Source organism: Sebastes fasciatus, chromosome 8 (genome assembly GCF_043250625.1).
Source record: "Sebastes fasciatus isolate fSebFas1 chromosome 8, fSebFas1.pri, whole genome shotgun sequence".
Taxonomy (NCBI): domain Eukaryota; kingdom Metazoa; phylum Chordata; class Actinopteri; order Perciformes; family Sebastidae; genus Sebastes; species Sebastes fasciatus.
The window spans coordinates 10,670,550-10,698,110 of NC_133802.1; the positions used below are offsets into that span (position 1 = coordinate 10,670,550).

At 40.9% G+C, this 27,561-nt stretch overlaps 1 protein-coding gene across 1 annotated transcript in view; it reads left to right on the top strand.

Annotated features, from left to right (window-relative positions):
- The first annotated feature begins 180 nt into the window (after positions 1-180).
- The window catches only part of plekhg5b (pleckstrin homology domain containing, family G (with RhoGef domain) member 5b), an 86,654-nt gene continuing 59,273 nt past the window's right edge, over positions 181-27,561 (top strand). The window contains exons 1-2 of the mRNA XM_074643301.1: positions 181-890; positions 23,933-24,009. Coding sequence (XP_074499402.1) covers positions 809-890; positions 23,933-24,009 — 159 coding nt within the window. The 5' untranslated portion in view covers positions 181-808. The remainder of the gene's footprint in view (positions 891-23,932; positions 24,010-27,561) is intronic.

Sequence of the window (27,561 nt, forward strand, 5' to 3'; positions counted from 1 at the left end):
AACTTGGTTGACAGACATCTTTGGGATAAAATCAGTGAATAACTGAATGGACTCTGGTGTGTGTGTGTGTGTGATGTTTGAGAGGACGTGTTGTTGTGCGTCTCTCTGTCGCCTCCAGCGGCCACAGTGCGCCACTAGAGAGAGAGAAACTGCATATCGAGTCTTTTGTGGATCCAGGTTGTCTGAATGAATGGAGAGCCGATGGTTGATCAGAGAGGACGGCGAGACGAAGCAGCGGACAAAACGTGTTCAACTTCAACAACACGTCGTGTAAAGTTGACAGAAGGAAGTCCATCAGTGGATTTGCTTCTTTAAAGACCCCGAAGAAGGTTTTTTTTCTCCTCGTATTCCCATTATTCTTACACCGACCGAGCTTCACTTCACCAACAAACACCGGAGGACGTCGAGGAGATTTCTTTTTCACATGTGTGCAGCTAGTAGCAACAGGTTATATTTACAGCTTAGCACGGACTCTCAACTTGCAGCTGGTTGTTTAGACCTGTGTTAACTTTTTCAGTGGATGCTTTTTTTGCGACTCTTTTTTTCCACCGTGCATTCACCGAGATGTGAGTTGCAGCTTTGTGTTCGCCACCGACCACAGATCTGAACCAGCAGAGGAGGAGGAGGAGGGCGACCACAGACAGAAATGGGGAGCAAATGAGAATAATGCCATAGAGAGAGAGAAGACTGCTAATTAAACATCTCTGGGTGATTAGCATTAAGACACACAGACAGACCTGAGAGGAGCTGGTGTTGGTGTTGCTGCAGGGGATTTTTTTTTGGATCCAAGAAGGACTTGCATGCATAGATGGTGCCAAACAAGTGGATCATGAATTCAGTTCTGCATAAATCACCACCAAGGAGCTGGCTCGGTCTCAGATTACGACTCAGTAAGTAAAAAAAAAAAAAAAAATCATGATTATTGATCACACCTTTCCATATTAATTCCAAGCTGTTGGATAAATCAGCATGTTGAAATGAGTCACCTGAATGCTTCATTCTGTGCACTTGAAGTAGTCAGATAGGAAGGGGGATGTCTTTTTTTCTATTTTTTTTTAACAATATTTTTTATTGAATTTTACATATAAACATATATACACATACAGACAGACTCACAATATTCAAAATTTGATTATACAATGAATTGTTTAGTCGGAATTTCCACAGTAATCAAAGAAAGAGAGAGGTGGATGTCTTTGATCCTCAGGCTGCAGATCTTTGTTTAATGCCCCCCATCATCAAAGTTAATGGCTGGATTTGGCAAGTGACCTGAGCAATTATCCCAGCTGGAGGCATTGGGTGTTTTAGTCAGAGGACCGTACACTTTGATCTGAAGTTCCCCTCAAGATGATGAAGGGTTTTGCTGCAGCACTCAGATGATAGATATTAGCTCTTGTAAATCTCCAACCAACACTATTTATTGTATCCATCCCCCCAGGCTTGCCATCTGTGCTTTTCTTTCTCTCTTTCCCAGCTCATAATTCACATCAAAGTGATTTTTTGTAATATTTAGACTTCCCTTGTGCTGTACCTAACAATTATTTTCCCAAGTAGGCATGTTTTTAAAAAGTTTGTTTTGTCCAAAAACCGACAGACAGACAGACAGACAGACAGACAGACAGACAGATAGATAGATAGTAACTTTATTGATCCCGAGGGAAATTCAAGTTTCCAGCATCACAGTACCATAGTGCAAAACATGTTAGTAAAAAGGCAGTAAAAAGGTTAGTAGTGCAAAGTACAAAGAAATATAGCAGATATGAAAATACAAGGAGATGAAGAAAACTGTTAAAACTGAATATAGTGCAGGGTAACAGCTGTGATGCACGACTATTAAAAAGTGCAGAAGAGACTGTTAAAAATGAGTATAGTGCAGTATGAGTAACTCCAGTAGCTTAGTCTATGAAAGTGCACTGTAAGCATTATGATCTGTTAGGATAGGAAACTATTATAACTAATACATCTTCACCTTCAAGTTGGAACCTGCACATTTTTTTTGGCATTTTTGCTTTTAAAAATGACCTAAAAGATGTGCAAATGCTGATGATGTTGTTGTTGCAGTTTAATAATCTTCAAGTCCTCAATTCTCTTTCAGCTCTACCCCCAGCAAGCTCAAGTTTTTAGCTCTTTGTATGCTTCACATGTGTGATGTATGCGTCCCCGACAGTTCATGGGTTCATACAGTAAGCATGGAGTTAAAGTTTAGCAACCTTAATTGGTTGAGTCTGGAACCCTTCAGTGTTCCAGGCCACCGGAGTCTTAAGCCTGTCTTAAACACACTAGTCTAATCTGGGACCAGATGTCTTGTCTGGTCTCCGTCCACCACCGAAAAAACAAAAACACAGACTACAAACCTCAGCTCTTTCTGTTTTGATGAACTATTAGGATGTTAAAGTGTCGGTCGTCATAAAAGAGGACATCTGTAGAAAGGCTATGTGAATCTCTGGCTTAAATTAGTGATTTTTATGAATGTGGTTTTGTTAGTTTAGCTCATAGCCTAACACTTTATTTTTGTAATTTGATGCTGTTTTTTGTTGGAATATTACTGGTGTCATCTATTGTTGTTGGTTAATGCCACTGTCAAGTAGCTGTTCCGGAGCTTTCGATCATATCACATGAGCTTCATCAGCAGATGGAGTTTGCCCTGCTGCCGGCATGGAATTGTAGATGTGTCTTAGCGCTTAAGGATTTCTCGTCCATGTTGGCTTTAAAGCTGAGGTTCAAAGTTTACTCTTGACCATGGAAACAGCAGTTAAGGAAAAGTCTCACTGCAAGACCCATTTAGCAGCTGTTCTGGAACTTTTAATCGGATCACATGATCTTCTTCAGCATATAGCCAAGTTTACCAAGTTGAGAAAATGGTCTCACCAACACAAGGTCCATTTAGTAGCTGCTCTGGCATGAGCTTCATCAGCTGATAAAGTTTGCCAGAAAGTGCACAGAAAAAAATGGACATGTGAACACGTATAATTCCGTGACAGCTGGACAAAATCCCATCTGCTGATGAAGGTCATGCTTTATATTGGAAAGCTCCAGAACAGCTACTACTACTAAGTTGACCTTGTGGTGAGATAGTTTTCTGTAACAGAATTTTGGAGGTTTTAATGTGAAAAGGCTGAAGAGCTCTGAGGGAACATTTGGAGTGTTTAGTCTCACCGCTTCATCATTCGAGCCTGACTAGACTGGTGTAATCTGGGTGCATATGCCATGTTTGTGTGTGATTTTCGCCTGGCTCGTGGCTTGTTACAGTTCAAACTTCCTTTTTCAAACTGTCTCTCCATTGTCCCGGCAGTAATTTCCTTTCTCTTTTCCACTCTTTGCATTTCTGCCTTTTCCTGATGGCGCTCCGGGTCACAGTTTTTTTGCTCTGCTTTTTGTTTTTCTCCCTTTCTCTCCAACTGCTCAGGAATAATTATCCCAGCTTCATGTGCAACGTTTGCAACTCGTCTTAATATGTTTTGCACGGCAACCTTTACTAGTTTTATGAAGGCCCTGTGCTGCGTTTGATGTTTCAAACACGGCAGGGTCTGTAATAACTTTCTCATGTCTCTAGTGGTCATTTTGTTCTCTTCATTTTAATAAATTGCTCAGAGACTGCAGGTTGCACCACAGTAAATACTGGTCTACCTTGCTATGCAGCTTGTTTTTTCTCTCTGGTTGAATGTGATATGTGTTAATGGGGAAACAAATCAAGCACTGATACAATGACTCTCTGATCCTCTTCCTTGGGTCTGACAGATCATTTCCTTCCTTGCATCTCTTCATTTCTGTTCTGTACTTCCTGTATGTGGATTACACTACAGCAGGGAGTACAAAAGGTCATGTCCTTTTCATTTCATCTACAACCACCAGACACACCATATCTGTCCATTTTGAGTATTGAAACTTTTTATTTGAACACTGGTGTTCTACTGTTACCTTGTGGTCCACTATCTTTTAGTCCTTCATGTATTTTCTGATATGAATTTAAATGACTCTTTACAAAAACTTAAGCATAATGCCCGTGTTGTAGTACCTAGTACTAGGGCTCTGTATTGGCAAGAATCTGGCGATATGTATCATGATACATGATAACACAACAAGTGGAATCTGCATTTGCATTTATCACAGTCCCTGTGACATCCAACATCATAGCACTACTTTGAGAGGACACATACACTGAGAGGGCACATCTCTTTGCAAATGAAATAAAGTATTGACTGAGTTAATCTTTGCATGTAAACTATTAATTAAAAAGCAATAGTTTTTATAAGAATCAATACAGTATCGCAAAACATAATATTGCGATATTTGATATTTTCAATATTTTCTTACACCCCTATCTAGTACTATACTGGAGAGTAAATTAGGGCTGAAACAGTCAATTTTTCACCAACAATTTCTTTCTTTATTATTGATTAATTGTTTATGACATAAAAGTGAATGTGAAGATTTGGTGATCTCCTTTGTTTTTCTAAAGTAGTGAACAGAATAGTATCTTTTGGGTTTTGAAATGTTGGTCATAAAACAAGTGATGAGAAGACATCAGCTCACCTTTTGAGAAATTATGGGAATTTTCACCATTTTTATCATAATTTATAGACCAAACAATTAAAGGGATCATTTTGGTGTTTCTCAGTGGGGTTGTGTGAGGTACTTATCCATAGTCAGTGTATTACCTACAGTAGATGACGGTCGGCACGCCCCCTAGCTTGGAGAAGCAGACAGGAATACCAGCACAAATGCAAAGCAATGTAATGCTATGGACGGGGCCGACAGCAAAACATATTTCTAGACACCTAAAAGAAAAGCTCATCTAAAAAAACCAATATCAGTTTAAACGTACGCTATATTTAGAATATTTTCACTGCTTTACCTTGCTGTCAGACAGCCCTTTCCGACAGGGAACTGAAGCCATATCCATCTATGCTCTCTATTCCTGTCTGCTTCTCCAAACTGGGGGCGTGCCGACCGTCATCTACTGTAGGTAATACACTGACTATGGAGAAGTACCTCATACAACCCCACTTAAAAACACCCAAACCATCTCTTTAATGGATTAATTGAGAATTTAACAACTACATTTTCTCATGGGTCCAAAGGCGTTCTGTCAACCGCATGAGGTGTTGTTGTTGAATCAATCTCTGTGAAAATGTGATGTTTTAATCTAAGGCCCAGATACAGTTAATTCCTTTTTAAATTCACCAAATCTAGCAAATATATAAGTTTTTTGCTGATTTCATTAGTGCAGTATTGGCACATGAATATTTGTCAGGCTATAGAAAAGGACTGCAACTACTCCCAAAACTATTACTACTATTTCCCAAAATGTCGAACTATTCCTTTAATGTGGCTTGCCTCACTAGTATCACAATACACAGATATAACAGGTGTTGTGGCCTTCTACATGTCACCACAATATCTGTTTTGCAGTTTTTAGTCACAGATGAAGTCATTGTCATAAAACGTGCTCACAGCTGGAGGCTGGTTTTCCCCCTTTCTCCCACGTATCTTTTCCCATCATCCCTTTCTCTCTCACAAAGGACACTTGGAAATAGCTGATAGTATACAGAAGCCCAGACTATTCTACTACTCTTAACTTTTCGGCTCTTATTACCCTCATTTGCATCACTTTGTTTAGCTGTTATTCTCATTTTTTTCGTGGGACATTGCTTCACAACAGTAGACATGTTTCATGGGTTCAAATTTCATATGTTGCACTGCTTTTTTTTTGCCCCGAGGGCTATTAGCCTGTTCTCTGTCCTCGTCCTACTCTGCTGTTTTGCATCATCGGACAGAGAACAAACTGTTGGGCTGTGCTTTGCATTTTCATTTAGTTTGCATACAGAATCACTTTAACCTTGTACAGGCTTACACTGTACAGTATATTTGTACATTGGTCAGTGTTTATCTTTCCATTTTTTGGATCAAAGTCTAACTGATATGATCACATTGACTGTCTTTGTGTTGTAAATAGACCAACAGTGAGCTGCTCCTCTTCATACTGTGCAGCAGATAATTAGAGGGGCTATGTTAGGGTCACACACCTTCTTTAACTTAAGAAACACAACGGCAAATGTTTATCTCTGAATGCGTTCTTCACTCCTAACCTCCACCCTGGCTAAATGGCTGTTTACGCGTATTGCAGCCCTCCACATGACAATAACTGTACTTTTAGGGAATAAGTGTTTTTGATTCCTGTTGACTCTCTTATTGGCCTCTCCACGGCAGCCCCCACTGCAATTTTAACCAGATTGTTTCAATTATGGGATTATTCATATCAACAAGTTGAAGAGTGGTTGTTTGTCCCTACTGGTTTAAGGATGGACAGTTAAATTACATGATGCCTCTCATAGTAATTTACTTTGTGGGGATGGTCCTGAACACCCATCTCTTGCAGCAAGTTTCTGATGGTTGATGTATCAGTGTTTATGTTATCAATAAAAGAAAATATTAGACTATAATCTGTTGATAAAATGATAAAATCCACCTGCTTTTTTGAAGTTGTATTTTAAATTTAGGTACCCAATCCCTTCTTGGATTTAGCTGTACGAAATCTTGCTAGTTGTAGCGTGCCATTAAGCTGCTTTTATACAGTGTCAGTCAGTCCACCACTTTGCTCAGACTGAAATATGTCAACATTTGGAGAGATTTTCATGAAATTTGTTACACATATTCATGTCTCCCTCAGGATAAACTGTAATAACTTTGGGGATTACTTCATTTTCATCTACCTCCATCATCTGGTCAAAATTTCGAACTTGTCCAAAGTTAACGCGATGATAACGCAGTAACGCAACTTACGATTTTTAGGTTGTAGCAGGCCATATTTTAGAGCTCATTTTCATATGAAACCTAAGGAATCCATTGTTCCAACCATGTCATACTAGCTTGTCGCGAAGGGGGATAAATAACACTTTCAAACCTACGCTAAATTTTGACGAGGAAAAACTGGCATGGCCATTTTATACCTCATATACCTCATCAGCTAGCCATTATTTTCATTATGGATTCATCTTTTCACAGTCAGAATATCCTGAAGCCCAAGGAGATATCTTCAAATGTCTTGTTTTGTTTGACCAACAGTGCAAAGCTCAGCCAAAAATAGCAGATCGTCACATTGGAGAAGCGTTAGCATACTTATTTCTTTTGGCCTTTTTTGCTTGAAAAGTGTCTTTAAATGAATATGAGATTATCAAAATAGATGCAGATACATTTTGTGTCGACCACTTTACTTAATCGTTTCAGCTTCACATTGACCTGCTAAACATCAGCATGTTAACATTGTCGTTGTGTTATGAGCATGCTGACGTTAGCATTTAGCTCAAAACAAAGTACAGCCTCACAGAGCTGCTAGCATGGCTGTAGACTCTTACTGTGCGTTCCACAGAAATTACCAAAGAAATGGCCTGTGTTGAACAATAAAATATAATAAATATAATAAGCATTTTCAGTCCAAAATGGCGGCAGTGGCTGTTAAAAATACACCGGAGTTTCGCCTCTTGCTTCTATACTCTGCCTATACTACCATACTTTTTAGTAGGCCAGAAAAAGATATAGTATGTCCCAATACATAGTATGTCAAATGCAGAATGCCAAAAATACCAGGATACTACATTCGGTCGCATTTTGCAGTATGCAGGCCAGCATGCTTTTCTGGCTATTCCACAATCCTCTGCGCAGTGGCTATATGAGCAAGAGGGTCAAAGTTAAAGGCTGCACACTGCATGCACCAGTACGTACTTTGTAAGGGTGGCTGCATATGTACTAAAAGTAAAAAGAGAATGTATGCGATTTGGAACGTAGCTTCTGTCTCGTTAGCAGCAAGATGGTAGTTCTGTAGATGAATAGATGATGAGGCACAGGCTGTACTTAGTACTCTCTGTATCTGAGATGGAGATACAAACAGCCTGGGCTGGAAGAGTGTCTCTTTGATGGAACTGAAATGCATCTTTTGCATATTCTCTTTCACACCGAGAAGTCTTAAATTTCTTCCTAGTTTTGGTTTCGCCGGTGAAGGGTTAACCTCAGCCCGTTTGATGGGCCACCTTGCTAAATATAACCCCAAACCTCCTCCACATGGGCACGCACAAGCCTTCAACTACACTCCCTCTGTCAACACTCTTGGCTCACACACTTTTTTCTCCCCCACAGCGCGCACACACACACACACACACACACACACACATACTCCAACAGGCTCATTTACAGTCTTGTCGTACTGCACCAGCTCACACACTCATTTCTCTACACACCATTAATACTTTAGTGAGTGTGTGATTCTACTGAGAAGCCAGTTCATTCAGACTCGGCACACGACTGCATGCCATTTCTGTCTGACACTAAAACAAATTAGAGGTAGTTGAGCCAACTTGCTTGTTTTTGTTCTAGTGATGCCCAGCGTAGGAAATCATCTGTAATAAAAAAAAAACTCCATTTTTTAGTTCAAATATTTTAGGTGTGTTTACTGGCAAACCAAATATGTTCATTCACTTTCTTGCCAAGCGTTAGATGACAAGTTTGATACTACTGTCTAGCCATGCTAGATGTTTCCCTCACTTCCAGTCTTTATGCTAAGCTAAGCTAACGGTCTTCTAGCTGTAACTTCATATTTAACAGACAGACATGAGAGTGGTGTCAATCTTCTCATCAAACTCTCGGCATAATAAGTGAATATGTGTATTTCCCAACATGTCGAACTATTTCTTTAATGTCTTGGAGCCTTTTTGTTAGATAATAATACTGACTACATACTGAGCAGCTCCTCCCATCATCTTTATAGCACTAGAAGACGCTGCCACAGTGAATGTGTATCTGAGCCAGTGTCATTACCCGGTGTCAGTAGAAAAGAGGTTAAGGGCAGGGCTTGTGTTCAGGGTTGTACTGCTGAGAGATGCATGCTTGAAATCTGGTATTGAGATGATGTTTGCCCTAAGCTGCTGGATGCCACATTTGGAAAAAGTTAACACTGTGTTATCTGATCTAAGTTATCTAAGCCAAAAGCAGCTGTGCATGATGCTAAATCTTCAGTTTTTTATCTTTAGTTTTTAGGGGGATAAGAATGTCCCTGTGATTAGAAAACGATTTGTAACACCTAGACATTTAAAGGGGCGCTCCACCGATTTTACACATGGATTTCAGTTTAGTCTTCATGAGGAGTACTACTTGTATATGTCTTCAGTGGCTCTGGAGGAGCTTTCAAAAGTTGCAAAAATGTATTCAGATGATGTCACAGTGATGGAATCTCAGGAGGTGTGTATTATAGAGTGGTACAGAGATGACGTTTTTTTCCTAGGTTATCGCGGAAGTTAGCAGGTTCCTTCGACAAAAAGCCGATGGGATTTTTTCATTAGGTTTTGGGATTATTGCAGAAAATAAACTCTGTGGCAAACAAACGTTTATGATACTTACACGTTTTGTTCCGTACAGTAATCTCCACAAATGAACACCACTTTTATGATTTTTGAAGTGTGAATGCACTCGCCAGAAGTAAAAAGTTAACGTCTCATTCACATGAACGGAGGAAGGACAATAACCTTGGATTCAGCTATTAGTGCATTTTACAACTTTTAGGACCTAATGATTTAAGTAAGAGCTATTCACGTGTTTGTAATGGGAAGTTGATTTATCAAAAACGAATTATCCGCTGAGTTACAGACGTCTATTTCTCAATTCAAGTCTATGGGTAAAAGTCTTTTTCTTGGCCCAATGGCATCATGTGACGGACACGGATGTTGTGAATTCAACGTTTGGCCACTATATAAAATTTACTTCAAAGCCCGGCACTCTTCCTGGGGGCTTCGTTTGAACCATGAGGGTGTTTATTTAGAAGGCAGGGAGGGTCTAATTAAAAGATCGAGTTGCATTATGGGAAATGTAGGATCCCATGTTTGTGGAGCTTGACCCATTCTAGGGAGTGGAAGTCAGCTGTTTTTAATCTGTCTCTCACAAGGCCCCTGACTTTCTGGAAGTACAATACTGAATTTCTGGATTGGCCCTTTAAGTGGCAGTAGGCAGTATATTTTTGGCATCATTGGGCAAAATTTCCATAATAACCTTTCAGCATATTGTAATTCAAGTGCTCTCAAAAATAACTAGACTTCTGCACCTCCTCATGGCTCTGTTTTCAGGCTTTAAAAAAATCTAGCCCGTGACGGGAGACTTTGGCCAATCACAGGTTATTTCAGAGAGAAAGAGCGTTCCTATTGGCTGTGCTCCGGTCATGCCGGGTCACAAACTTTCTCATTTTACAGCAAAACCGTGCACTACAAGATGATTCTGAAAACATTTGAGGCGAGAAATAGGTATTAACGTTACATAATATTGATTCATATTTGATCAGCGCTGCCTAGTTTGACCGTTTGGTCGGAGTTCGCGAGTGATTGACAGCCGGCTCTCATAGACGGCAGATGGACAGCAGATCCCAGATCAGCTCTGACTGCTTGTTTTCCTCCAGTCTGTGAAATCCTCCAGATGCCGTTAGGAGCACTGGAGGACACCGGAGGACACAGAGGCACGTGATTTTTTTTCAGGTTACCTGTTTCATGTCCTAATGTCAGGATATAACGATCGTTTTATAAAAATAACTTTTTTGAATCATATTTTCTCCAGTCTCGTTTACTTCAGCTTTAAGAGGGGAGAAAACATTCAAACTTGACAGCTATTCAGAACTCTGCAATATAAGTATTGGTGGTGGGAAATGTAGATTCACGAACATCCTCCTGGTTGTGATTATCAGAATTTTGATCTCTAACAGATGACTGTACCTAAACCATGTCGGAAAAGGCACCCTGGGCCAGCAGCACACAGCTGCCAGATATGAGTTGGTGTTTTTATTGTAAAGAGTCCATTCCTAATAAGATTCTTTTTTCATAAGCTGAATATTTTTTGTGTGAGATCAGATCAAAATGAATGTCAGTGCTGTGATGGAGGCAGGTACTTTCTGGCCTTCCTTTTTTATTAAAAGGTCTTCTGATGGATGATGATGAAAGCGAGGCTGTCTAATACCTCCTCTGCTTCCCTCTTTGTTTCTGCAGTAGGTGGAAATTGGCCCTTGTGTTTGCAGCCCAGTTCTCATGCTGCACGACTGCTCTCTTCATTAAAAGGGAAGCCGCGTGCTCAAAGCTGCTTCAGATTATTACCATATGTCTGCAAAGCCCAGAGCTGAGCAGCAAACCGGCTCCCATCCTACCCTCTAATTTCTTATCCCAAAATTGTGGGTCGTTGTGTGTGACAACGTCCCTCCCTTCCCCCGGCCGGTGCAGCACATTCTCACAGTATTTCTTCTCCCTTTTTAGATGCATAATAGCAGTGCATCAGCCTTTTAAGCAACACTGGGGAAAATATTATGCCTTCACTTGAGATATCTAACTGCATGTTGTTTTAACCCCTTTTTCAAAGATATTAGAGAAGTGGAAACGCTTTGTCTCAGTTACAGCAAGAATCCGCTATTTTTCATCTCCAAGAGGCCAATGCGTGCATTGTACCTCCACAGGAATAACTGAGCTCAGTCACCACAGAGCTGGTGCATTCATAAAAAGGAATAAATCTTTCAGGAGACATAAAGGGCGCGGGCACTAATTAATGCAGAAAAATGTCAGCCTTTTACGGGTTTGCGCAAAACATAAAGCAAGTCCATTCTGGATGTAGGAGGAGGTTTAAAAGAGATCTTTGTGTCACCCAGTCCAAAAGCCATTGGCCCAGATTTCCCGTCCCAGCATGCAACTCACCTCTGCATGAATACAACACTTGTCTGATGGAGTGGGCAGAAAGCCCCCCTATCGCCAGGAGATCCTACACAGGGCTTTAACATGAGCAGCTTGCCTCACACTCACAGTTTTGTACAGTTTGAGGAACTTTGCCATGGATAAAGTAGAGGCTCAGGGAAGGCAAGAGGACATTTTACTTGATGGTGGAGATAAGTTTGCAACACCTTTTAGCAGCTGGGCGTCTGTAATTTAGCTCTCTTAAATGGATTAGAAAAGGGCAGCATTTGGTGCTTGGCTTTCAAGTGGATGATTAGTGGAGAAACATCTACAGTATCAACAGGAAGAGGCATTTGGCATTAATGTGGAGAGACGTGAATTAGAAAGAAGAGGGCTTAGTTATATCACCTGTTACCTACTTAAAAACTTGCCTGTTAAAGCTTGGATGGCAGCGGTAAAGCTTCTTCCATTTTTAGAATCAATAATATGGTCCCCTGGAGATGTAATGGATTGTACTTGAGGGGAGTCTGTTTGTTCGCTTGGACCGGCCTTGAAGCAGAATCAGATTTGGGCAGGAGGTTCAAAGCAAAGTGTTTTGTGGCTCATAGCTGGATGAGGTAATTGTGCAGGTGGGGATGAACATGAACATATTGGCAGTTGGCAGAGTTTAAAGTTCGTCTGGTGAGTTTTATGTTATAAAGATGGTTGATGAGAAGGGTGTATTGATTGTCTGCAGAAGTTCAGGTTATTATGTTTTTTTGAGGGGGGTCAAAGGCTGGTTAGACACTGTGGGATGAGTTAAGCTTTTGGGTAATGAATTGTACAGTTAAGAGTATATGTTAATTACCATATAGCTGGTTGAAGAACTCATAATGTTCCTGTACTGGAAGAAGCGTGGAGCATATGAGCTCGAGGCAATGCCGCCTTCTCTCACTCAAATGGGAATAGAGCGCTACTCCTGGTCTTCATCCCTGGACGTCATCCATGATCTGTGTGGTAAGCTGGGGTACTTCTGGGAGGATCACCTGACTGAGTGGTAGATTTGTGTTTGTGTTTGTGTGTGTGTGTTTTCTCACAATGAAACAGGAGGCTTGGCAGTGGATTGGATTGCGTTTGTCTATCCTTTTTTATTTTGGTTATTAGTGAAGTAAAAAAGTAAAATTCGTTATATATATATATCAGATGGTATGTCATGCTGGAATTTCCACCTTTTAGAATTTTTTCTGTAATTAGAAATAGTTTGTTTTAGGGATGCACCGATACCGATTCTGGATCGGATATCGGGCCGATACTGACTCCAATAGCTGGATTGGACATCGGTGACAATGGGGCTGATCTATTCATTTCAATTCTGTGTTTATATAGTATATACATTATAGTCTGTAATTTTTTTTCCTGTTTAAGTTTTGACCAATCTGTTGCTGCGTTAGAAAGGTTTACACTTGAAAGGTTATTCCTGTTAATTTTGAAGATTTTTTTTACCAAGTTGATGTGTCATGATTTATTATTTTAATAATAAACAACAATTCAGTAAATGTATATCTATGTATTTATTTGTTACATTTCCTTATACAAAGTTATCAAAGTGATGTTTAAGTCAAGCTTGATGTTGCCTTACACATAAAAGAATGAACCCAGTCACTTCCACACAGTGAGGCAAACATCTCTTTAATTAAACACTGGTATCGGATCGGTACTCGGTATCAGCCGATACCCAAAGCCTAGGTATCGCTATCGGGACTGAAAAAGTTGGATCGGTGCATCCCTAGTTCGTTTATCTTCAGTGCAGAACATACTTTTACATTTAAAGTACTCATTAATATATGCAGATATTTGTCCTCGTTTGAAATATTACTGATTGGTGATTGGATGTACATCAGTGATGTGCGGGTCAGGGTTTTTTAATTCCATGCACCCACCCTAGCCATTATGAGAGCCACGAACCCTTCCAAATAAGTTGATTTGACTGACCTGACTTTTCCACTATTGGTTGACATTTTTGGCTTTTAATGAAATGTCAAGACTATTAGATTGGATGGATTGTCATGAAATTTGGGTACAGAAATTCATGTTCTTCTTCTCAGGATAAATTGTAATAACTTTGGTGAGCCTCTGACTTTGCATCTAGTGCCTTCATCAAGTCAAAACTTCAGTTTGTCCAATACTCTGGTTTATCACCAAATACCTGCATGACTAATGGCATTCCCATCATCCTCTGCTGTACCTCGTGATTAGTGCTAATTGGATAATGCTAGCATGCTCACACATTAAACTAAGATACCTGCTAAACATTAGCATTGTCATACTGATGTTAGCATTTAGCTCAAAGCACCGCTGTGCCTAAGTACAGTCACACGGAGCTGCCAGCATGACCTTAGACTTTTGTTTTCATTGTTGGGAGAGAGCAACAAGCTATAAACATGGTTCAGTTTTACCTCTAATATCATGTTTGAAATCTCTCCATTGATAACATTATCATTCCATTATTCAGCATAACAGAAAAAGAAATGGAAACCTTGTGTGTAGTTCAGACCCGGCTGCTCCACTAAGTCTCATCCTTATTCATCTCACATGATGTGGGACATGGATCAGACACGACTTCACATTGTTATATGTAACTTTTCTGCAAACAGATGATCTAGTTCACTTGCACTTTTGAGCTAAGGATTTAAGCACCATCATGGAAAGGTTTTTTTTTTTCCATTGCTCTGTTCTTCCGTGGAAAGCACTCAGTGACCTGGCATGAAGACGGCCTCACATGAGAGAGACGAGAGGGAAAGAGCGGATGAGACCAGCTCCACAGATGAAATATTTACCACCGAAGAAGTGCATAGCTGAACTGAAATGCTTCCCTGTCTCCTCTCACTGCTTTTTTTTTGACGTGGCACAGGGGCACTTGCTTTCCGCTGTGCCGCCCGATTTATGCCATTAGTGAAGGGGAAGTGATAACACAGGGCTGGGGAGGAATGTTCCTCATCCTCTCCTCTCTGCCAGCCAGCCTCCTGGAAATCCGGCTACTTTCTGGTCAGCTTAAGGACTGTGCCTGCTGAGGCAGACCTGTTTGGCACAGACCGAAAAGAGGAATGCCATAGAGGGAACAGTGAGGCTTTGATCCTTACCTTTTCACCATCTCTGTAATTAAGCCCCGAGCTTCTACTGAAAACATTTCCCATCTCTGTTGAGGGCACTCGAACCCTGGAGCTTCTCAGCTCAAAGATACTTCTCCTTAGTCCAAAACACAACAGAGTCAGTCCTCAGAATCAGTCCCAAAAACTCTTGCCTTATTGTAAGAGTCACAACTGCATTCCCAGTCTTGTAAAACCGTAAAACTGCAGGTTCAAATTTAAATTTTTTAGTTATTTCCTTTAGTGCTATGCATTGGCAAAAATCTGGCAATATGTGTATCATGATACAGTTTGATACACGTGTATCAAAGCTGAATACTTTGGGGGTTTGGGCTGTTGGTCGGACAAAATAATGATACATTATGTGAATTATGGGTTCACCTTATGCTACAGGTGTCTTCCCTTGTTTTAGAGCTTTTCGGGAAATAAATCGTATGGGAACACAACCTGTCGCACCTTAATTGGGATTATGAGATCATACCTCTGCCTTCCACTACTAAGTGACGGAAGGACTATCTGTAGAAAAGTGGCCTTGGATAGCTGTAACTAACAAAGTTAGCTTGTATTAACTAAAATTTCGTAAGCTTGTTTTAAACCACAGAGCTTATGTCAATCATCTAACTAAAAACCCATTGACTTCGAGACTCATTCCACTGCTCTATAAGGGCTCACCAACAACTACTAGTCTGCGTATTGCATTGCGCTTTGTTCTTAATGAAGGTGTAGAATTAAAGCAGGTTGTAGGTCGATTTTTTTGTAGGTGACTGCTCTTAAAAGCACACGAGGAAAGCTTTTATTGAACTGTCCGTCATGAACAAAATGAGGTTGTTTGGTGAGTCCTTGATTCAACCAGTCCAAATGATCCCCAGTGTACAAGCACACACTGGCATTCCTCAGGTCATACTCACGGGTTCCAGTAACTGCAAAACATGCTTCAATTTTTCTTGGAATTTAGCACTAATATAAAGCCCATAAAAAGAATAGTCCGGCACAAAAGGTTACGTTATTATATAATAATCAGCTTGACCAATTACTGTACTTTTTTGGCATTAATGCCCTTAAAAATTCAAGATATGCAGTAATCCCCTCATGACCCCTCTTAAATATGGTGACAGGGTATTGAGTTCTGCCTTAATGTAACAGTCATGTAGACAACAGATATGCACAGAGAGACTTGGGAAAGCTGTATTTTTTTACACTAAATAATTCCAAAATGAGTCAGCAGAATAAATCGGTTATTATTTGTTTTCTTCCGTCTTGTCAATTTGAAATAGTTGACTGCTCCTCCACCCCTCTCTGGAACAGTTTACACTTGTTGTTCTGTGGTTTTCAGTTTTATACATGGGGACCTCGGGTTTGTTCAGATGTGGTGGAGGAGGGTGAAAGATGCAGGGAGGGGGTAGGAGAGTGTGTGATGCACATGTGTGTGATTTAACCTCTATGGGGGTAAAACAACATTAGGCAGGAGGGCTGCGTCCTGCCCCCGCTGCCACCGAAGCCTCAGCATTAGAAACAGCTGCAAACCTGCTCACTGGGCCCAGACTCATTCACCTGTAGAGGAATACTACAGGGTTTCTGTAGTAAAGGCGGGGGTTGTTGTTCACTGAGCTAAAGCCTTTTTAGGTGTCAGTATTCACCAAGTGTGATTTGTTAGATATAAATATTTTTTTGTGTAACACATGAACAGCTAGGAATAAGTAAACACAAGCTTTTGTGTTCTTTGAAAGTCTTTCCTCATTTTTTTCACAATGGACTGAACAAGCTGTTGACACCGTCTCCCTACCTGCTGTCTACATCCATGTTTGACAGCCTTGCTGTCTTTCCAAGAGTTTGATGAGAAGATTGATACCGCTCTCAAAATGTCCATTCTATATGGAGCTAGAGCCACGAGAGCGTTAGCTTAGCATAAAGAGTATGTTTTGGCTAAAGTCACTGCTCTTTGTCCAAGAAACAGTCTGTACATAACCCCGCTTAAAAACGTCTTTTACCCTTGGACAGAGCCAGGCTAGCCGATTCTCCCTATTTCCAGTCTTTATGCTAAGCTAAGCTAACAGCCTCCTGGCTCCAGCTTTCATATTGACCGCACAAATATGAGACTGGTATACATTTTCTCATCTATTTTAATCTTTTTTTAATGTAAACATTTCTATTTCCTTATTTAAATAAAGTTCAATAGTATAATAATAATAATAATAATAATAATAATAGTATATAGTATTATAAGTATACTTAATTATTATTCATTAATTGTTTCACCTCTAATTAAAACCATTATATTCCACCCAAAATGCTGTAAATCATCTTTAGAAGTAAATATACAGTATAACAATAATAATAATGATATCTATATCCTTATGTATATATTCTTTCTAATTCATATTTACATAATCTTTGTAAAAAAAAAAAAATTTGGGAGACAGAAGATATAGAGGACTTGTGGTATATTAAATGTATTAATCTTGAAATTAGATTTTTGTTGTTGTTGCACGTATTTGACAATGGCTTGTGCACGGAACATTTTTTATACATCAAGAAATTTCAAAACAAGTTACACAGAAGTATTTTCCCCCTCCTTCTTGCTCAGGTCTATTGATCTGTCCATCTATTATTAACCAGACTCTCCATCCCTACCTGTCTTTCTTGCCCGCAGAGCTGCCTTATCTTCTATGTATGCTCATTCCATATTTATGTATTGTATCTCTGTGTCTGCTACCTCACCATGTGTTGCTGATATGGCTATCGCTTTGCCAGGTTTCCCAGTCCGTATGCCATCCCGCCTGCCTGCCATCTGTGATCGTCTCTCAGGAGTCTTTTCATAATGATCTCCTGGCAGGGAGCTGCATGTTGCATTACATATGGGGTGGAGGGATGGAGGGGTGGAAGGGCTCTCGAACACATGATGTGAAAATGAGGAGATGGAGTCGAAGCCAGAGCACACGAATGAATAAGTTCACCCCCTGACTTCATGTGCCATGATGAGATCTCACCAAATAGAAGGCAGAGCGAAGCATTCTTAACATTCCTCATAAAAACGTGTGCTCGGCTCGGCCTCTCCCCGCCTAAATATGGCATTCTGGTGAGGCTCAGAGGGAGGCGGAGGTGTGAGAGGAGATGAAGAGTATGACGGGCGTGTTGTCGTGATGAAAGACCTGGTTGAACTTTTTTGGGAGTTTGATATTGGAGTAATTCACTGCTTGGACAAAAAAGTGTGCAGATCTTTAGCCTACATCCAAATGTACAGGTGCAATCCACTGCTCACTAAGCTCCTGTGAAGCTTCCCAGTATAGTGTACTGGATGTATGCAGTTTACAATGATAATGACGACAGAGTTACCACTCAAAATCCAAAGCAGTATTTGAAACAGTGGTTCCTTGACTTTAGACAACAGCAGGCCTCTCATTTTTTATTGGCGACAGTCAATTTTGTTGGCTGAAATCACAACTGTTGCTGGCAGATTGTATCGGCTGTAGCTAGCAAGCTAATTCAGCTCAATGGGTGGGTTGAAAACTCTTTCCCCGGCTGACTTTTTTATGTTTCCAGCAAACTCGTATGAAGGGTATGTACCTACATGATATCAAAGTTAAATCAGTGCTGCGTAGTAATGCAAAAAGACTGAGGTTAAAAGTTGTTTCTCAGCAGAGCAGTGCGAAAATGCGGTGCGGGAATGCAAAAAATCTGTGTGCGAATTTTCTGCATGACATCTATGCACACCAGCTACGGTGAAAATTATCCATGTTGCCGTGTTCCATTTCCGTGAATGAGGCCCAATGAGTTTCCTTCTAAATAGTGCCGTGTCCACTCTACACAACAAAAACCTATCCAGACAGAGAATGTCTAAGGGGCTAATGTTAGCTACACAATACAAAAACTAATTGGACCTAGTTGGAGCTGTTTTGTCTAGCCAGTTCCACGACCAACATATAGTGTTTGTAAGTGCATCTCAGCTACATTACCATCTTCATTGTATCCCAGCTGCTGGGCGATCTAAAGCCATATATTGTCAGTTTTTTTGTTTTGTTGATGTAGTTGTGTTTGTCATATTTTATTGGGTGTTGAGAAGGCGATGGCCCATTGCTACTCCGAAACACCAGTAGTCCGAAAAATGGCCCATTGGATTGAGAAAAAAAAAAGCCCATTTGCCGACAGTCCCCGAAAACAAACGTCCATTGATCTGAAAATGCACGTTCTCTGTGCAACAAACAGAAGCACATGGCTAATTATTATGCAGAATGGCGGTGATCAGTTGGAACAAAGGATTTCATCGGTCGAACATATATTTCTGCTGGTGGAAATCCCCTGAAATCGAGTTCCGTCGGAATATTTTCCTGCACGAATGTTCCGCAGGGATTCACAAGAACCCACAAAATCAGTTTTTATAAATTTCCGTGCATATTTTTCAGACTAAAATCCATGCTTGGTGTGAAATGGCTTTAAAGCTGCATGTCCCAGACAAACAGCTAAGACTAAGAATGCTTTCATATTACCCTCGTAGCTAGTACACACAGACAAAGATTTGACAGTAAAGAAGGAACTTCATTAAAAGATAATGCAAGATCCCTGACAAATTCCCACAACCACATTCATAGTTGCATTATGGTTACAAAACAAGGAAGTGGAGATTGACAAGTTGGAATACTTAGTACATCGTGTGTGTTCGAGTATGCATCATTTCGAACTTGCTTCTGCTGCTCTGGCTTATTTATGGGTGCCTAATGGGTCTTTGCCCCCAGGCGGTGTCTCTCTGTGGCGAGCAAGCCAGCAGAGAGCTGCGTAGATGGGATGCTCCACTGTCTCTTTAGTGTGCAAGCTCATTGTCTGCTGTCACGTGTGTTCGTGTATAGTGTGAGTGTGTGTGCTTGTGTTTGCTTTTGGCTTAATCAGCAGTGCTGAGTTCAGGAATTCCAGTTCATCAGAGATAGAAAGAGGGAGAGTCAGCAAGATATGAGCAAGTAGGAGAGAAGACGGAGCTTCAGCAGATAATACATTGATTTTATAATACAATGTGATGATGGTCAAGCAGTAAAGAGAGGACTAAGGGTTTAAGGGGCTAAGGAGAGGCTTGAGTTTATGGCAGCGGGACATGGAGTGGATTTGTAGTTATGACTCAGTTAGTTTTTTTTAAATCAAGTTTGAATGAAGAAGTAACATGTCATGTAACCCATGTAGCCACGTTCATTTGTATTGCCTCCGCTGCCTCTTTTGCATGACTTCCTTACATTGTTACTGTAGGGAAGATGCATTTTACAAATCCACAATTTCTCCATCTAAAGCTGGGCATACACTGTACGATTTTAGAATTGTTGTTGTGTAATTCCTACTCCTGCTGTACGAGTAGATCGTTTGCGATGTAAAGCCAAAGCTCACGATTTATGTGCTCACACTGTACGGTCTGATCGTCAGCCACGACCTGAGTGCTCACACTGTACGTGTAAAATAGAAAAAAACACAGCCCGTGGGCCCCATGGAACGTTCTGGCTGTTGACGGTTGTCAATAAAGATTTGTTTGAAAGCTCCAAGGCAAGTCAAGTTTGTTTGCTAGCAGAGGTTTGTACGGGTCACAATGCTAACCAGACAGAAACGTACTGCCTTGATCATCTGTGCCATCCTGTCTGCTGAACCGTATAAAAAAAATACAAGAGGTACCTGTGTATATAGAATCTAAGGCGACTAGGAAGACGTGGACAGTATAGCTTGTCCATTTTGCAGAGAGAATTGGAGGTAAGCTAGCTAAGTTTTACTAGCTATATCTATTGTACAATGTTATCTTGATAGCTATGCTCTGATTACTGTAAAAAAAGTAGAAAAAAGGCACTGGCGGGGAATCGGCTCATGGCTCTGCCCCAACTATTCGAGAGCCTGTGGACGGCCGACCAAAATTTCGGACATGTCCGAATGTATGACAGCCTGTCAGTCACATCATATCTACACACGTCTACCAAATGTGGTCGCAATAGCACAAATCGTTCAGGAGACATTACATTTTTTGTAATATAAGCCCTGCCAATAGCTTTGGAGTTAACTTTGAGGGCCAGCTAAAGCAAAACTGTTTGGAACATCAACAATCCAAAAAAGTAACTTTTTCTGTCTTAGTCCAGATATGTTCTATACCAAATGTGGTGACGATTGCTCAAAATGTGTAGGAGGAGGAGCAAAAAATCTGATTTGAACATAATTCAAATATGTGGAAATTTAATCTAGACACAAATGGGCGTGGCTTATATGGATAGATTCGTCTGGACCCACAGATGGCAGGAAAACGTTTTGTTTCTGAGAGTTACGGTTCAAAAGTTAAAAGGCCAAAACGTAAAGTTCATTGTTATAGCGCCACTATCTGGTCAAATTGCACCACACACAACACTGCACTCCCTTGAGTCCCGAGCAATACACCCGCCAAGTTTGAAGTCGATCAGATGAACGGTTCTTGAGATATGCAAAGGACACATGGAAAGACAGGCAGAGATTCCTCGCTTTATAGTTGGATATAGCTAACTTGTTAGCAAACAGCTGTTTATTTACACATCCAGCAGATGCAGAGCAACATTAGCATTTCATTGTCTCTGTCCAGCCGATGACTGTAAGTGGTCTGTGAAGTCTCGCTGCGGTTAAGGAGAAGTTCTGCCTCTTTGGGAAACACTCCATAAAAGCTGGAGGCTTGTAAACCCTGAGGGAGCTGTTAGCTTGAGGCCTGCTGGCCACAGTCAGAGCTGAGAGCGCGTCTCGGCGTGTTCCCAGCACAGCACAGACATGGGAGAGACTTTCCTTTCTCTTTTCCCGGAAGCTGGTGGAAGTTCGACAAAATACACTCTGCCTCGGTGGAATTGTTGAAAGGTTTTCAAAGAGGCTTTTTTTAGCCACGCTAGTGTAGGTCGGTTGGTCGGTCCACTACTTTTGGAGACTGAAATATCTCAACAACTATCAGATGGATTGGCATGAAATTTGGTACACACATTCATGGTCCACTGAGGATAAAGCCTGCTGACTTTGGTGATCTCCTGACTTTTTCTTCTAGTGCCACTAGCATGTCAAAGCTATCACTTATTCTGTGAAATATCTCAACATCAATTTAATGGATTAGCACAAAACTTTGATGATACATCCTCCAGGCTTTTCCTTTAGCGCCACTGTCTCTTTAGTGTGCATTGGGGCTTTAGGTTGACATTTGGGGCTTTTAGGGAAATGCCTCGACAACTCTTATCTTTGATGATCGCTTTAATGTTTCATAGACGACCATCATCAGCTCTAAATTAGGGCTGTCAAGGGTGACAATAAAGCGCTAACACAAATTGTTAACGCCACAAAATTCTTTAATGCAGTAACGAAATTTGTGATTTTTAGGTTGTAGCGGGCTCAGCTATTAAGCCAGAGTGAAGATACTGGTATCATCACTCTAGCATCAAACTAGAAAAACCTAAGGAATCCATTGGTAACAACAATATCATACTAGCTTGTCGCAAAATAATGTTCCAAACTTATTTTAAATTTTGGTGAGGAAAAACTGGCATGGTCATTTTCAAAGGGATCCCTTAACATCTGACCTCAAGATAGGTAAATGAAAATGGGTTTATGCTAAACGCAGTACCTGTGAGGGTTTCTGGACAATATTTGTCATTGTTTTGTGTTGTTAATTGATTTCCAATAATAAATATATACATACATTTGCATTAAGCAAGCATATTTGCCCACTCCCATGATGATAAGAGTATTAAATACTTGACAAATCTCCCTTTAAGGTACATTTTGAACAGATAAAAAATGTGTGATTAATTTGCGATTAATCTGAACTATAGACAATCATGCGATTAATCGCGATTGAATATTTTAATCGATTGATAGTCAGTCCTAGTGTAAATTTGTTCAATACTTCATTTCATGACAAATACCAAATGACATTCTCATCAGCTGTGAGCATGTTAGCATTTATCTCAGTGCAGCTTCTGGCGTGGCAATAGACTCTCACTCTTGTTTTTACTCCCATTGAGCAAATTCACTGCAGACAGGTTGACCCTTCCGTTCCCAGTGGGGAAGCCACTGGCTCTGTGGTATGCACCAATTACACTGTTTTTCCCTCTTCCCCACAAGCACCCTTGACCTGTGAGTGTAGCTGTAGCCAAGTGGACGACTCAAGGTAACTTGTTTCCGTACGCCAGCTCAGGCCCAGAGAAGGCCCTCGGCTGTTTTACCGTTTCTTTCACGGTGACAAATTACCGTTTGAAGTTGGGCCTCAAAAGTTCAGCCACTAAGTGACTTCATTTTCTAACAGCAGCCCTGTCTATATTACTGATGATTCAGTAATGATATATCATTTGCGGCCCGGCCAAATAGGGAGAGGGGACATTACAATGAACAGGTTATCTGAGCTTGCTAGAAAGGTTTTTGCTACAAAGTCCTGTCATGCCTAGAAACTGGAGTACCTTTACCGTCCGTCCCAACCCCCCCTCCAGCTCTTTCTGCTCCCCTTCCTACTTTCTCCTTCCTGCACGTGTATTCTCTGTTTTTCTCATTAGGCAGACAGATAAATATCGCTGCTCTGTTATGATATCTTTATCGTGTGTGTACATGTAGAAGATGTAGACGTAAACACTGCCTTTTATCATACTCTCAATGCATCGTTGGCCAACCGGCCAAGTCGATTTCAGGGGGTTTATTTGACAATGGTGATTTGTTATTGTGGAGTGGAGTACAGCGAGCTTACCCGCGATGAGTGCACTTTTCGTACAGAAACCAGAATGGGGCTTCCTCTCATTCGCCCCCTTTTTCTTCCAGTCTCTTTGGTCGTTACTCATTTCCCTCTGATCTCCTCCCAACAACACACCCCACCCTCTTCCCTTTGTTTACCTTTCCTTCAAGACATCTTTTTAACCAGACTTCTCTTTTTTCATTTTATGACATGGCTCCTTGGTCTCTATTACTGCGTGAGAGTGTTTCTCGCGTCTCATAGTCACTCTCTCACTCCATCCTTATATAAACACAGGCAAGCAACTTCAGTCTCAGTGTCTACAATGTGTTTTTCCGGCTTTACCAAGAAAGGTGTGTTAATGGACGTGAAGCTGGCTGGGTGGCTGGTTTGGTGTTTTAGTGCTAAAGAGAGATGTTTAACTGACGTGTGTGTGTGTTCTCTTTCAGATGACAAGCCCGTCCAGGAGGAGGACTGGGTGGTGTGCCAGCACCCTGAGTGTCCTGAGCGCCGGAGGGCCTCCAAGGTAAGACCTTAAACCCTTTAACGCCCGTCAGGTCAACTAAAAGAAGGACTGAGATTTCAGTTAGCAGGTCTATCCTCAGAGTGTTTTCATGTCCTGGATAATAAGAGGTGCTGGCTGGCACATTTTTATGCCTCTGTGGTGGCGACAGCCGTGGCCGGAGGTATAATGTTTTCGGGTTGTCTGTCCGTCCATTTTTCCTCCCATTCCTACATCTGTCTGCGCCATTTTCGTGAATGCGATATCTCAGAAACGCCGTTTTTTCTCAAATTCGGCACAAACGTCCACTTTGACTCAAAGATGAACTGACTAGATTTTGATGGTCAAAGGTCAAGTTCACTGTGACCTCACAAAAAACAATTTTGGCCATAACTCAAGATGAGTGGTATCAATCTTCTCATCTAACTCTGCCAGAAAGCGAATAAGCATATTTTTTCTTGTGACAAATCAACCAAGTCACATAGACCCAAACTATTGAATTTTATGAAATGTTGTGAAAGCTCAGTTTTCATTTTCATTGTAGTTGCAAGACACCTCTTATGTTTTGTATTTTGATGACGGTAAAAAAAGCATTATTTGTAACTATTGTTGGGCATTTTCTGTCTTAATTAGACAGTGGATAATAGAAAAATGAGAGTAAATGAGGTTAGAGAGAGAAAGATGGGGAACTGCATGTAACGAGTGCCCGTCCAAACTTGAACCGAGGATATGGGATTAGAAACTGTTTTCCCTCGTTTCAGCAAGTGCCCAACATTACACCTGTTTAAATGACAAAGCCATCTAGCGGCCATAGGAATTATGAGTTTTCTCCGTTGGAAGGAAAGGGTAAATAGTGCGATGTTCTTATAGAGCCACAAGGTCTGCAGAGACAGGAGGTCGGGCTGGTTGAATGGGTTAACGAAACGCCCGTTTCCTGTTTCCTACCATGACCATAATTGTTCCCTACTCCTAACCAAGTGGTTATTATTGTAACCATGATGACAAACGTCACCTGACCTTAACCAAGTAATTATTTTAACCCAAACCATGATCTATCCTTATCTTAACCTAGTCGCTTTTGTGCCTAAAACTAACCAAACTTAAATCTAAAAATGCTTTTTTTTTTTGCAACAGGGATTTGTTATGGTTTTGGGAGGCACTGACAAATGATGTGGTCCGGCCAATAGAGACATCAGAGGGCAATTACGGTCATCGTAGTCATTTGTAGGACTTAACATGTCCAGTGCCTTAAACCCTCCAGCCTCCAGGTCACCTCAAACAGTGTGTTTTACTGTCACTTCAACAGAAACTAAAAATGGCACGAATGAAGATGCACATACCCTGACATTGTCCCCATAAATCCCGTTGGTCCCCCCCCAAGCTTTTGACCCTCGTCAGTTGTACCCAGAGGTTATTGCGTCTCTCTCGTGTTGTATTGCGACACAGTGAAGGTGAAGCAGAGCGGAGAAGCTCCTTTTTCCTCTTTTAGGTGTTAAAAGGGGCGTGAGTGTCGGGGCTCTGTGTCTGGCCACTAGACTGTGAAATGAATTATTCCTTTGAAGCCACTGGTTTCTGAAAACGGGAGTCTGGCCAGAAGAGAAACCGACATAGTGTCTGGTCTGTCAGTCGGCCTCTGGGCTGTTTTGGTTTGTCGACTCCCTCCTGCCACTAGAGCTGAGCATTAGACGGATTTTCCCATTGAATCAAGAAGTTGTCTCCTCCCGTCCTTTTAGTGGAAACAATGGAAAGGGAAAATGACAGAGAGAAAAGTACATTCAGACAGCACGTGGAGAGAGAGAGTTATATATAGTTTTTCTCCATGGCAACTGAGAATAATAAAGTGGGGGCAGAAGAGAGAGCCAGAGAGCTTAACCTGAACTATCCTTTCCCTGCTCCTCACATTATTGAGTCTCCCAGCCCCACTTTTCCTGAAAGCCTTTCTGGCCCCTCTCACATGACAAGGTCCCTCCTTTTTTCTGCGGATTTGTTTTGAATGAGGCAGAGGGTGAACTTGCGTGCTATATAACTTTAAAGTATGTGTATGCATTTGTGTTTATCTGACCTGCTGTGGTACAGGGGGTAGTCAGTATGGGACAAAGCATGTCTGACGCCACCTGTCTCCTGGGTCAGGGTCAAGGTTGATGTTATTATGTAAGGAGATTAGGGAAGGACTGGTAGCCCAGTGTGGACTTGGATGGACGGAGAGAAGGAGGTGGACGGGTTGACAGCAGATACGATGATACTCACATTATTCGAAAGACTTGATATGATTAAACACATTTTTTAGGGCTGTGAAAGTGAACACGATAATAACGTGTTAATGCAAATTTGTTTTAACGCCACTTTTTTTTAACGCAATCGATCTTTCTGAGGTGGTAGCGGGCTCAGTTTTAAAGCTAGAGTGAAGATACTGGCATCATATGAAACTAGAAAAAAACAAAGGAATCCATTGGCAACTATGTCATACTAGCTCGTCATGGAGGCTAATGACGCTCCAAACTTACGCAAAATTTTGGCAAGGAAAAACTTTGTATTCCATATTTGTAATCACTTTAAATGACTTTTTAGAGACCTGTTTTCTCTTAAACAATAAGGTGTCTTTTTTGTTGATCAGTGTAAAAAAAACAAACTGCATTAACTTGACTTTAATTTAATGTTGTAAGATGATAAACATGAAAACTTCTAGGGAAGATGAATACTTTTTATAGGCACTGTATTTTCTTTAGGATTCACTCTTTCCGTCAATGCAAATTGCACAATTGTTTAAATTCAGACAGTCCTCACCATTGCCATTTCAATGTTTCTTGGCTGTGTAGTCAGTAAGCGGTATTGAATGAGAGACGTAAAAGGAAAAGTTTTACATTTTTAGATTTATCAGTCGGCTTTCAGAGCTCAAATTATTGCATCATGATGCATCAGTGTTTACTTTTCATAGCTTGACCCCACAATGATCTTTTCTGTCCTAGTAATGATGGGATATCCCGCGATGTCACAATTCCCAATATTTCTGTTGATTTTAGTACTTCTGAGGCGTGAAGCAAGAACAGCGAGAGGGTGAATCACAAAAATGTGTGCATTTCCGGACAATGAAAAAATGTGTGTTCAGTTTAATCGTTACTGACAGCTTGTTTCTCATTTAGCTCAATCTTAGATCTGTTGCTCAAGAGTTCTACATGCATCGCCTGTAACGAGCTTTAAACAGCAGGGGGCAATGTCATGGCAACCCTGACCTACAGTAAAGAGCTCACTGTGTTGCTCATTTCCCTCTATAGCGCACTCACTTGCTCTGCATTTACTGTGAGAGGAACATTTCTAGGAAGAATGGGAACATAAATGTAACTTTCGCCCACTCCACCCACTTAACAGATTTAGAAGGCATTTTTACTAAAAAAAACAACAACATTAAACTTTTATATTTCACTTTTAAGAGGTTTTTTTTCTACGAATAGTCTCTTTGATATGCCGGCGGCTTGGCAGCAGGACACAGAGCAGACACAAACACAGACGGACAGACAGCGAGAGAATCCTAGGCCGGTCCTGCGCTGCATTTAAACCGTTTTTATTCTCAGACAGGCC